Here is a 13,228-nt window from a genome sequence, read left to right as displayed (position 1 = left end):
CTGAGCTACCACCATAACCTTGGAACCCTGACCAGTTCAAGCTTCATGGATTGGTGAGATTCTAGCTCTCTCTTTCTCTGTTATCTTTTCTACCCCAGGCAGGTATAGTTTTTTATATATATGACTTTTGTAACCTTTAATAATGTAAACATTATGTTGCTTTAGGCTCTCCTTAGTTACCAATAGTTACTATTATTCAATAAATAACTTTTATGGTTAAGCTGGTTGCTTCTCTCTCTCTGAACATTACTGTGACGGGTTGGATCACAGAAATGCCCCAGGGAGTTGCCACCTGATGTGCCAAGACTACCTCTGCTCCTGTTTTCCCTGCCAGCTCAGGACTCCAGCACCCTGTCTTGTTGAGCCAGACTCTCCCATCTGCTCCAACACGGACCCAGGGTCTGAATAACTTGCCCCAAAGCTGCAAGTTTACCTGAAAACAGCTCCCAGAAGTGTGCTTGTCTTTAGCACTCAGATGCCCAACTCCCAATGGGGTCTAAACCCAGATAAATCCATCTTACGCTGCATAAAGCTTATGCAGGGCAAACCCAGAAATTGTTCGCCCTCTATAACACTGAGAGAGATATGCACAGTTGTTTGCTCCCCCAGGTATTAATACATACTCTGAGTAAATTACTAAATAAAAAGTGATTTTATTAAATACAGAAAATAGGATTTAAGTGGTTCCAAGTAGCAACAGACAGAACAAAGTAAGTCACCAAGCAAAATAAAATAAAATGCGCAAATCTATGCCTAATCAAACTGAATACAGATAATCTCACCCTCAGAGATGCTTCAGTAAGTTTTTTCTCAGACTGGACACCTTCCAGGCCTGGGCACAATTCTTTCCCCTGGTACAGCTCTTGTTGCAGCTCAGGTGATAGCTAGGGGATTCTTCATGATGGCTCCTCTCCCCCTTGTGTTCTCTTCCACCCCTTTATATATCTTTTGCATAAGGCGGGAACCCTTTGTCCCTCTGGGTTTCCACCCCCCTCACTGGAAAAGCACCAGGTTAAAGATGGATTCCAGTTCAGGTGACATGATCACGTCACTGCAAGACTTCATTACTCACTTGCCAGCACACACACATACAGGAAGACTAACAGGTAAACACAACTATCTGCAGACAATGGTCCTGGTTAATGGGAGTCATCAAGATTCCAAACCATCATTAATGGCCCACACTTTACATAATGACAATAGGCCCTCAGAGTTATATTTCATATTTCTAGTTTTAGATACAAGAGTGGTACATTTATACAAATAGCATGATCACTCAGTAGATTATAAACTTTGTAATGATACCTTACAAGAGACCTTTTGCATGAAGCATATCCCAGTTACATTATATTCACGTATATTTTTATAAAACCATATAGACTGCACGTCACAATTACTCTTTTGTGTTTTTAGCTTCCCCATTTACTCTGCAGCAATGCTTCTTTTACCTAAGCTAAAGATCCCTGTAGCACCCAAAAATACTGTGGGGTTTGCTCATCAAGTGGGTTACTACCAGTACAATTGTAACATGCAAGCAGGGAGGAGGACATGCTGAACCTATGGCATATAAAGGTTGCAGCTTGAAAGTGCTGCTTGACCCAGCCCACTGAGTCCAGGGGCATAAAAAGGGTCAGCTTGAAAGTGCTGATTGACCCGGTTCGCTCAGACTTGGTGGGTGTCTGGTTCTGGAGGAACCCAGCCCAGGGGAACCTAGGTCCTGCAGGATAGCTCCATTGGGAAGGGACTTGCAGAGGGAGAAGTAGAGCTCCATATGAAAACACAAGTGACACAAATAGTACATTAATAGAATTACAGAACACAGCCTCCCCCCCCCCCCCCCCCAGAAGAGTAACCCTAATAAATTAGCATGCCCCAAAGTAAGGGCAAATCTGGTAAGTGTTTAAGTTTGGCTTCCATCTCACATCACAATTTTATTTCTATATCCTTGTTAGCCACCCTGCTGCTGCCCTAAAACTCATTACCTTTATTAAAAACTGAGGCAAAGTATTAATTTAGGTGTTGGGCCATGCCTAGATTATCTTTAATCTCCACCCCATCCTCAGGTTTAGTAGTCCCACTTTTCCTTGTTTTCTTTATTTATATGGCTCAATAACCTTTCAGTATTGGTTTTAATTTCCTTTGCAAGGTCCAGCTCTGGTTAGATTATGGCAGTTCTGACTTCTTCCCTACACTTGCTGACCTCCCAAGAGGTAGCTTGCCTTGCTGATCCATCCCTTGTAGGTTCTCTGCTTTCTTTTAATCAACTGTTTGAGATGCTTGTTCATTCAGTTTCACCTGCAACCTTTCCTTATGATTTTCTCCTCGCTTAGGATCCAGGCTCCAGCTATGTAGGAGCAATTGAGTGAAATCTGATGGCCTGTCTGATCTGTATAACACTAGATGATCCAATAGTCCCTCTGGCCTTAACATCTGAGTTATGCGCCTCAGTTTTTGCATATTTAGACACCTTGTATTTGGTTGTCGGGGCAAGGACCCACATTTTATTGTGTGGGAGATGGTTGTCCTCCACATCTGAAAATCAGACACAAAGTCTCAAGTTGGGCTCCTAAGAACGGAGGCTTACAGAATCAGTCATCACTTGAAAATTTGGTTGTAAACCTCTAGGAACTAGAATTCTTCCTACTAGCACCCCAAACCTTTGCATAAATGTAACAGTCCACCACTACATTCAATTCTTCCATTGAGCATTTTCCATTCCAAGGGTATTTTTTCACATAAGTAAAAAAAAAACCTCAACAGTATATTTCTCTTTCCTGCTAGAGAGGGGCAGCAAACAGTCATGTGCTGGTTCACAAAAGAACAAACCAGTTCCCGACAAACCTCAGAGTTTTTGGTCTGATACTGGGAGTAAGAGGAAACTTACTCAATGTTTCCACAGGAATAGTCTGGTTTGGGGAAACATGGCTGTAGAGATAAATTTCCAGCTTTTCTAGACATACAGCAGTAAAAGAAGCCTATTCACAAAGTACATTGAACAATCATTTACCAGTTCTGAAGCTGAAAGTATCAATCTAAAAATAAGCCAACAACTGTTCCACTATTTCTTTCAGATTTTGTAGTTAATAGAATTAACCCTTACTTTAAATACAGTACCTGCATTCAACCTTCCCACAAAAACAACACAATATCAGTATAGACTAAGCAGTGTCCTTTTATGACCAAGAGAGATACCCTTCTTTGTAAAATACTTGCCTGGGTGTAGCACGGATTTTTACTAGTGCTGAAGGGGGAAAATGCAGCCTTTCCTTTAAGGTGACTAGAAGGGTATCATTACCCCCATTTGTTAAAAGACAGGGAACCTGAGGCAGAGGTAGGTTAAGTCACTAGCTCAAGGTCACAGCAACTAGTGGTAGATCTGGGACTAAAACTCAACTGCCAGACTCATCTCCTATTAGTGGAACTTGCTTCCTCCCAGAGGAGCTACATTTTTACCCATCATGAGAGTCTCGACACTTCTTTATTTAAACATAGCAGAAACATTCTCACGGTACACTGGTGCATATCCGTCTGAACACTGTTTCTGCCAGACAATGACTCAACAAGTGACATGATTCCAGCCCAGGATTCTGAATGCAAGGACAAATACTACCCCCATGTCTGTGCAGGGTCTCCCAGTAGCAGAAACTGCTCAGTGGAGTAACAGGAGGGTTGGGAATCTGCAAGCGTTCATTGCATGACAGCATTTGGAGAGTAGGGCATCATAGATCAAGGAGATCCACTGACCCACCTCAACAGTGAGAGAACACATCTACTCCAGTCATTGGCATGGTATCCATAGAGGCTTACAAACTGGGATGATGCATGTGGGATTCTTCCCTACTACCTCTGCTTACATCTCCCCAGCACCAAGCCTGGCTAATAAGCCGGTTTTGCCAAGCACTCCCAAGTTTACCTCAGCAAGTGCTTAACTAAGCAGATTTACTAGTTAGAAGGAAAACTTCTATTTCAATAAACTATTCTTAGCTGTGCTTTAACTGGGTCTGTTTGAAATTTTTTCATCAAAACTGTTTAAATGGATGTTTTGTTTTTCCCTGACCAAAAAATGTCCTGGGAGTTGAAAGTTTTTGGGCTAATTTTCCACGGAAAGCAAAAACATTGATTCAGAAGTATTGCCATAGTGCCTCATGCTTCCTGTTCTATGGGACAGGCTCCCCATTGGACTTCACAATACACCTCCTCCCCACATCAAAAGGGGAAACTGATGCATCATGGGAGAAATAGTCCAGGGAGCCCATCATATAGAAGGGAATGGGAGCATGAAGCTCCCATATTACAGACTCCTTGAAGCATCATTTTAGAACTGAAAAAGTCTGGATTTAGTTTTGCCAAAACCTTGAAATTTTCCACAAGAAAAAACTAGTTTTCCAACCAGCTCCACTCTTAACTCAAACCCAAGCAGATCCAATACTATTTGTATGCTAAAAATCTGCTTTTAGAGTATCTTTACAAATATCTTGTAAGCCTCTAGCTAAGTAAAACAGATATAACAAATGCTAGAGTAGTGCACAGAAGTACTGATGGAATTAAGAAACTTGAGCACCTTTATCCTGGTCAATTGTAAGACATTTCTTATTACAAGAAAAAGAAGTTAGTGGCAAATAGGGCACTACAGATGTTGAAACACAGTTACACGCATGTCATTTACAAACAATTCATTTAGAAAATCAACACTATTCTCAAAAAGAAAAAGTATTAAAAAAAACACAGGTTTCTTTAGATGAACATTTTTATTGACATCCTTAACAGAGTAACAAAAGTTTATGATCTTGGTCTCTCCTTCTTGCCTTTGTACAAGGCTAAGAGGGAAACATTGGCTACTTTGACAACCTTGAAGCGAACTCCAGGAATATCACCAACAGCGTGACCTTTCCGACCAAAGCCAGCAACCAGAACTTCATCGTTTTCCTAGAATTAAAAACAGGAAACACTGCAGTTGCTCAGCAATCAACATCAGATTCATGCTATGTCTGAAACACAATGTATCTTTTGGCTACTGTGAGAAATCAGAGCATCCCAAATTTGACCCAATAGCTTTAAGCATATCACAACCCCTCCCAGGAAAGGCCAGACAAAACAAAAAGAACTGTGGTGGTCAGATATAAAGACTTGGAACTTTAGTCCCTTCAATGTTTTGGTAAGAACAAATATTAGCTAGGACACTCCTTTACTTTGTAACAGCACAGCTGAGGCATGATGTGGCAGATGGAAGGTGAAAGAGCACTTCTAATGTCGGTCTTCTGCCCATCATCTCATCAAAGTGCAGTGGGCATGGCCCCTGCTCGTGCCATCCCCCAGTTCAGCCAAATACACACTTGAGAGAAGTTTTTGCTGATAAATTATTCACCTCAATGAAATTCAAGCAACCATCATTAGGAACAAAGGCTGTTATTTTCTTGCCGTTCTTGATCAGCTGGACTCTGACACATTTCCTGATGGCTGAATTAGGCTGCTTAGCCTCTACACCACTGAAATGGAAACACATGAAAAGGCATCACTGACATTCTGCTTGACTATTTTAGCACATCTCTATTAGAACATCAAGAACCGCTACATTAAACACGCTGGATCACTTTGTACAACTCCATTCTACGGAGAATGTAAATAGTATCTGTTTTTCATGAAGTAGTATAAAACCCAACATTTAATGGACAATTACTGAAACACAGCTTGTCTAGTATCTTGGTCCAAGAAAGAATAATGCCCCAAATGGTCCCTTCGCTTCCTAAATATTTGAGCCAATACTAGGAGGGGTGGGGGAGTGGAGAGGGAAGCGTTCCATGGGGACAAATGCTAACTTAATGACACTGCAAATTAGAAACAGTACAATGGCACCCTGGAGGCTTGAGCAGCCACCAGGATAGTCTAGCCTCCTAAATAAGAGGCTCAAAAATGCCAACAGGAACCCAGGCGTGAGGTCTTTATGTTCTGATTTTTATTTGGGAAGAGAGAAGGGGACCTCAGAGACGGGTGGTAACTGCAGACAAAATACAGATTGAAACAAAAAATCAAGTCCAGGTATTAGTTGCTGTATAAAGTATGGTGATCATTTCAATTTAAACCAGAATTATAGACATCGAGTGGCATGATGGCAAACATTTTTCATTCCTGATAACAAACAAGAAATAGCTCTGGTGCTGTCAATTTAATGCATAATAGCCATCTGTCCAAAAAACACCACATAAATCAGTAGATTGACAGGCTTCATTCAGAAAATGCCCAGCACTAAGTTAGTAGAAACATCACACAGTGGATTTTTCCACAGGACCCAATTTTCAAAAATTCAGAATTTCTATTGTTCTAACAGTTTTCAATGGGATCTGAGAGGACTCAGCACTTTTGAAAATGAGGCCCACTCCTTTTTTCAGCAGTACACCTCCTTAACCTTCAAATTTAAGAAGCCTTCCACTCTGAAGATAAATAACGTTATTAAATGACTTCCAAAATAAAACATTATGTTGCAGAAATCAAGCACAAAGACCTCTGAATGCCAACAGAACCTAACTAAAAATGTATCTAACAATTGTACATAATGCAAAAGGCAATATAGTCCTCCAGATTCAAGCACTAATGCCTGTTATATATAAGGTGTGATAAATAACTCTCAGCATTGGGCAGTTACAATGAAGTTAAACAGCATTTACTTTAGCGCTCGGTGGAGTTGCCACAAGCAACTACTCACAGTAGCTGGAGTGTATTTCTCCAGCTAACCGCCACGAGCACCTCAGTTGTACTTACACTTTTTCCAGGACAATTCCCTTCGCATGGGAAGCTCCTCCAAAGGGGTTGGCTTTCAGGGCAGTACCCAAGTGAGCCTTCTTGTATTGCTTGTCGTGCCATTTTTGATCCCGACGGTGGCTGCGAAGCTTTCTAGCAGTACGAAGCCCACGGCACTTACCTAAGTAACAAAATTTTGCAGGATACAGGAAAATAATCAGCCCCACACATTACAAACACGAATCAACAGCGCCCCACTAAACCTGAGGCGGAATCTAAACGACTGGGTCAACCTGGGACCTAGAGGCAGATTGTTCAGATCTCAGGAACGCACGTAGCTGTTACCCCACGAACACCGCCGAGCGCCCCGATCCGCCCCCTCCCCGCAGCGCTACGATCCCGGGAGTGGGGGAGGCGGGCCGGGCCGGGCTCGGAACGCCGCGTGTTACGGGGAATTCGTTTCCTTTAGCGGTTCGGAAAACGGCGCCGCCGACCCCAGCCGGGGGCGGGACCCTCTGCCCCGGGCGAGCGCTGCTGATCCCGGCCAGGGGCGGGTGGGGGCTGCCTACGGGCCCCAGCCCCTGGGGACACGCTGTGCCTGGCCGGCCCCGTGCTCGGGGGACCCGACCTCACCCCGGCCCTGGCCCCGGCCGCTCACCCATCGCGCTGCTGCTGCTGGCCCGAGCCGCAAAGAGAGAGACCCAGCATGCACCGCGGCTCCTACACGTCGCAGCGAGGACCCCGCGCGAGGCGGCCTGGCCGCGCCTGATGAGAAACGCACCTCCGGCGCAGAGAAGAGGGAACGTAAACGGCACAGCCGGAAATGGGAGCCTTTATCAGGGAAAAAAGCAACAGAGGGTCCTGTGGCACCTTTGAGACTAACAGAAGTACTGGGAGCATAAGCTTTCGTGGGTAAGAACCTCACTTCTTCAGATGCAAGTGAGGTTCTTACCCACGAAAGCTTATGCTCCCAGTACTTCTGTTAGTCTCAAAGGTGCCACAGGACCCTCTGTTGCTTTTTACAGATTCAGACTAACACGGCTACTCCTCTGATACTTTATCAGGGAAACTACAACTCCCAGAATGCATCGCCCAGCCCCCTCGGGGCGCCAAGCCTGTCCAGCTCTTTCCTTCCCGGGTGACATGCGGTGGCCCTTGGCTGTGTGCCCTGCTCCCGGTGCCGCAGCCTCCCAACCCCCCAGGTGGCTGCCCCCATCTGGGCTGTGCGCCCTGGTGCTCCTGGGCAGGCGCAATATGGGCAAGGGGCCTGCTCCATTTCTGCAGGTAAATGTGTGTCCTTGCACCCTCCCTTCCCAGGCCTGGTGCCTGCCCCTGGCTCTGCACTCATTGGCATCAGCGGGAGGTGGCGTGCCTGGTTTGATCTCACATTGCAGCATTGCCAACCCCAAGCGTTCAGAAAGCACAAGCCAAGGGCCCCCAAAATCATGAGGTTGGATTATAAAGCACAAGGTCTCACCACATAACACCATTGATGTGTTTGTGCCTTTAGGGGTCATGTTTTCTCCACAATCACAAGGGAAAGAAAATTACTTTTTTTTAGGTGAAGCTGAGATTCTCATGAGTCCAGGAGATGACTATCAGAAAAATACCAATATTATGAAACCTACAATAACATCACAAGAGTTGGTGATACTGGGATAGCTCAGTGGTTTGAGCATTGGCCTGCTAAACCTAGGGTTGTGAGTTCAATCCTTGAGGGGGCCACTTGGGGATCTGGGGCAAAATCAGTACTTGGTCCTGCTAGTGAAGGCAGGGGGCTAGACTCAATGACCTTTCAAGGTCCCTTCCAGTTCTAGATGGGATATCTCCATTAATTAATTAAAAACAAAAAACAAAAAAACATGAAGGATGGTTAAAGAAAAACAGCCCAAGCCATCTATCTGTTATAGCTGAGGGAACTAATTTTGCCCTGCATATTTTATTCACTCAGCTTCTCCTCTTTGCTTCTTTAAACTAGTCAATGAGTTCATATTTGCTCTGCAACTATATATATATTCTAGGCCATGTTCAGAGTGAGGTGAGTTGCAGTGAGCCAGGCTCTTGTTGCCTGCAGCCGACACCTTCCTGTCACTGTAACGCAGCTGAAAGACCCCCATGAACCCCGTGCTTGGAGCAGACAGCAGGGCTGCAGCCACCCCCGATGGGCTCTTACAGTTGGAGACTGAGGCAGTCAGGATTGCAGCAACTACAAACCTTCCGCATCCTGCCTCAGGACCCCTCACTTTAGTCCTGTAGCTTCGCCTTGAAGGACAATGGGCATCCTCACCCCGCACATACAATGATCACAATGGTACAAAGCTCCACGCTGTTAGATAAGCTGGATGGAGGAAGGATGTTGGAGCAGCTGTTACACCCCAGATACCACCAAGGAAGCTAAAGCAAAAGGCATTAAATTATTTCATCTTAAACAAGCCAGCAACCCTGTAAAGATATCCTGACCCATTACTCATTTGCCATCTCTAGATTCTTCAGCTTCTTTTTTGTGAGAGTGTAAAGTTCATGGGGAAGGAAAGCAGGTGAATGTATTAATTTAACAAGATTTGTGGAAGTGTCTCAACTTAAATCTGGCCCCCATCGATGGAAGTGCCTCTCTACTCTGATTTAGTAACACCAAGCAGAGTAGTCATGGTTAATGTAATTGGATTGACAGTGTCAGTGGAGATATCACATTGCTTATATTGACTGTTACTAGCTTTCAAGAGCTGTCCCACAATGCTCCAATACAATTGATGCAAGTGGTCCTGGTAATTGATGCGCACCACTAACACAAGGAACCACCTGTGCGCACACTAGCACTTTTATAACTGCAGGGGCTATACACACAGGTAAGTTAGGTCAACATAATTTTGTAGTGTAGACATGGCTTTAGAAAAGATACTAGATCTAATCGCACGTTAAATTGGGAACATCCACTTTTCTGCATTTATACAGGGGAATTTTTAATTTAGAGTAAATAAAGCCCATTTTTTTTTAAAAAACAGTAATGTTTTCAGGCACTAGCACAATATTTTAAGTGTTTCAAAAAGCAACAGTACACTCAAAAAATGTTTATCAGAACATGTGCCCCAATATTTCATTGCATGGAGGACTTGAAAAACCACACCATTTATCAAACTGAAGTTTATTAGTAGCCTAGATGGCATGACAGGAATTTATGATCGTGGTCTCTCTTTCTTGCCTTTGTACAAGGCTAAGAGAGAAACATTGGCTACTTTGACAACCTTGAAGCGGACACCAGGAATGTCACCAACAGCGTGACCTTTCCGACCAAAGCCAGCAACTAGAACTTCATCATTTTCCTACAATGGAAGAAAGGAAGATTGTTACTAAGTTCAATTAAACAATTTTCAGTCAAATGAGAACCCAAATAAATAAAAAAGTTTAAGAATATTTAGAAAAACAAATTGCATTGGTTGAACAAACCCTTTACATGTAAATGTACTGTAAATGCTCATGTTTTGATTAAGATACTTGACATTTAAAAATATTACTAAGCATAAAGTAATAATTTCCTTCAGATGACCACAGGCCCCTGCACAGATAGGGCTGATAATGTAACTTTGAGCTGTATTACATGGAGCCAATTTACAACCAAAAGTTTTAGGGATTCATTGTTCACCTCAATGAAGTTCAAGCAACCGTCATTAGGAACAAAGGCTGTTATTTTCTTGCCGTTCTTGATCAGCTGAACTCTGACACATTTCCTGATGGCAGAATTGGGCTGTTTAGCCTCTACACCACTGAAATAATAATAAAAAAAAAGTAATTGCTGTAACTGAAAGTAGCCATCTGCTGGCATCAACTGTATAATGTACATAGTAAACACTAAATTAAAAAACAAATTTCTAAACTTCCTTAGAGCATTTGAAATTGGAGTAGAGGGGACAAAAGAAGCAGTTTCTTTAATAAATGCAACAGAGATGTAACAAAGAATTGGCTCTTCAAATTGATACCCGCAGCTCTTTACAATGTACCAGCTCTTCTCCTCAGAAACAGCTGCAGAATCCTTCCACCTCTTTTCCCTCTGTGTCCATATTTTTATACACCCAACTCCAATTCAGCTTCCACATTCAGGAATAATCATAAAGGAAACTGCCACTTATAATTTTTAAAGTGTTTTGTTTGGTAAAATAAGTAAACATTTTTTTAACCAAAATTGTTAATTTCTGGTTTTATACATCTCATGAAACCAAACGTCCCTCTTCAAAGTAAAAAAACAAAACAAAACACTGCACCATTAACTGGCAGCATGGCCAAAGAGTCTAAAGAGCTGCATTAAGCCTCCCAATTCCTGGACAAATTGGACAGTCTAGAGGAGAGCAACAAAAATTATACAGATTTAGAAAACCTGACCTATGAGGAAAAGTGAAAAAAATGTGAATCTTTAATATTGAGAAAAGAGATGCAGGAGGAACTGGTAACAGTCTTCAAATATAAAGAGTGATCAATTGCTCTCTGTGTCCACTGAAGGTGGGACTAGAAATAGTGGGCTTAATCTACAACGAGAGATTTAGATTAGCTATTAGGATAAAAACTAACTATAAGGATAATTAAGCACAGGAATAGACTTCCAAGACAGGTTGTGGCATTTCTATCATTGGAAGTGTTAAGAACGGATTAGATAAACACCTGTCAGGGATGGTGTTGGTATATTTGGTCTTGCCTCAGCACAGAGGGCTGGACTAGATTATTGCTCCAGATCCCTTTCCAACCTTATATTTCTATGTTCCTATTAAAATGGCAGTCACAACCAAGATATACAACTTTTGAATGGACTCAAACTGATGTTATCTTTGAAATTCACTCATCACTAAACATTTCCTTTAATAGCATTTTTTTCCTACTACTAGTCTAAGAAGTTTATATTTTCTTTCTGGAGAGCAGATGCCCATGTTGGAGAAATGACACCCCCTTTTTGAAGGGTCACATACAAAGCATAGCTACTCCCCAGACCAAGAAGATATATTGATTCATATTCTTCGGGAGAAGTAGATTAGGAAAAAAAGGGAGCAACAACTGCAGGCATAGTTCATTTTTGTTAAGCATAAGGGAGAACTATGTTAAAACACAGGATTTACAAACAAACAATCTTCTAAATCCCAAATATAGCTGTCTAAGAACCACTGGTCTTTCAAGTGTTATGTACAATAATGTTGGGATGGTACTGTCTGTAAAGTAGATAGATATTTGATGACCCGGACCTAACTATTAAGTTCAACTACAAAAATGAAGAGAAAGCCTGAAACTCTGCCCTGAATGACTTCAAAAAAGGCAATGGATGGTGCAGAAATCAAGGTTACTTTTTTTTTTTTTTTTTTTAAATCTATAAGAGTTGCACCCAAATTAACAAAGTCTGTAAATATATTATGATCATAGGTTATTAGGTAGAGTAAAACAACCCTACCAGACACTAAGCACGATAAACAGTACAAGTTCACAGCTTGTCTTATCAGTATACACTTGAATTTCACATACACTTTTTCCAGGACAATTCCCTTCGCATGGGAAGCTCCTCCAAAGGGGTTGGCTTTCAGGGCAGTACCCAAGTGAGCCTTCTTGTATTGCTTGTCGTGCCATTTTTGATCCCGACGGTGGCTGCGAAGCTTTCTAGCAGTACGAAGCCCACGGCACTTACCTAAGTAACAGAATTTTGCAGGATACAGGGAAATAATCAGTGCCACACATTACAAACACGAGTTAACAGCGCCCAACTAAACCTGAGGTGGAATCTAAACGACTGGGTCAACCTGGGACCCAGAGGCAGATTGCTCAGATCTCAGGAACACACGTAGCTGTTACCCCACTAAAACAACAAGGAGTCTGCTGGCACCTTAAAGTCTAACAGATTTATTTGGGCATAAGCTTTCATGGGTAAAAACCTCACTTCTTCTCTATGCATCTGAAGAAGTGAGGTTTTTACCCACGAAAGCTTATGCCCAAATAAATCTGTTAGTCTTTAAGGTGCCACCAGACTCCTTGTTGTTTTTGTAGATACAGAGTAACACGGCTACCCCCTGATACTTATTACCCCACTAACACCCCCGAGCCCCGATGCCCCCCCCGCAGCGCTGCGATGGGCGGGGAGGACGGTCGGGCTCGGAACGCCGCGTGTTACGGGGGATTCGTTTCCTTTAGCGGTTCGGAAAACGGAGCCACCAACTGAGCGCGGCGGCGCCCCCGACCCCAGCCGGGGGCGGGACCCTCTGCCCCAGGCGGACGCTGCTGATCCCGGCCAGGGGCGGGTGGGGGCTGCCTACGGGCCCCAGCCCCTGGGGACACGCTGTGCCTGGCCGGCCCCGTGCTCGGGGGACCCGACCTCACCCCGGCCCTGGCCCCGGCCGCTCACCCATCGCGCTGCTGCTGCTGGCCCAAGCCGCAGAGAGAGAGACCCAGCATGCACCGCGGCTCCTACAGGTCGCAGCGAGGACCCCGCGCGAGGCGGCCTGGCCGCGCCTGATGAGAAACGCACCTC

General features: G+C 43.7%; 2 protein-coding genes across 2 annotated transcripts; both read right to left on the bottom strand.

Annotated features, from left to right (window-relative positions):
- Positions 1-4,729: 4,729 nt before the first annotated feature.
- Positions 4,730-7,498, bottom strand: LOC128839127 (40S ribosomal protein S23). The gene is made up of 4 exons (XM_054031831.1): positions 7,394-7,498; positions 6,757-6,916; positions 5,366-5,486; positions 4,730-4,926 (listed from the first exon to the last, which is right to left on the bottom strand). The coding sequence occupies exons 1-4, from the start codon at positions 7,395-7,397 to the stop codon at positions 4,780-4,782; spliced, it is 432 nt and encodes a 143-aa protein (XP_053887806.1). The 5' UTR covers positions 7,398-7,498; the 3' UTR covers positions 4,730-4,779.
- A 2,363-nt stretch (positions 7,499-9,861) lies between these two features.
- LOC128839266 (40S ribosomal protein S23) lies at positions 9,862-13,195 on the bottom strand. Its single transcript, XM_054032127.1, has 4 exons — positions 13,103-13,195; positions 12,232-12,391; positions 10,376-10,496; positions 9,862-10,055 (listed from the first exon to the last, which is right to left on the bottom strand). The coding sequence occupies exons 1-4, from the start codon at positions 13,104-13,106 to the stop codon at positions 9,909-9,911; spliced, it is 432 nt and encodes a 143-aa protein (XP_053888102.1). The 5' UTR covers positions 13,107-13,195; the 3' UTR covers positions 9,862-9,908.
- Positions 13,196-13,228: the final 33 nt, after the last annotated feature.

This window comes from Malaclemys terrapin, chromosome 6, assembly GCF_027887155.1.
Source record: "Malaclemys terrapin pileata isolate rMalTer1 chromosome 6, rMalTer1.hap1, whole genome shotgun sequence".
Classification (NCBI taxonomy): domain Eukaryota; kingdom Metazoa; phylum Chordata; order Testudines; family Emydidae; genus Malaclemys; species Malaclemys terrapin.
The sequence above is the reverse complement of the archived record's forward strand: the minus strand, read 5'-3'. Positions and strand labels throughout refer to the sequence as shown.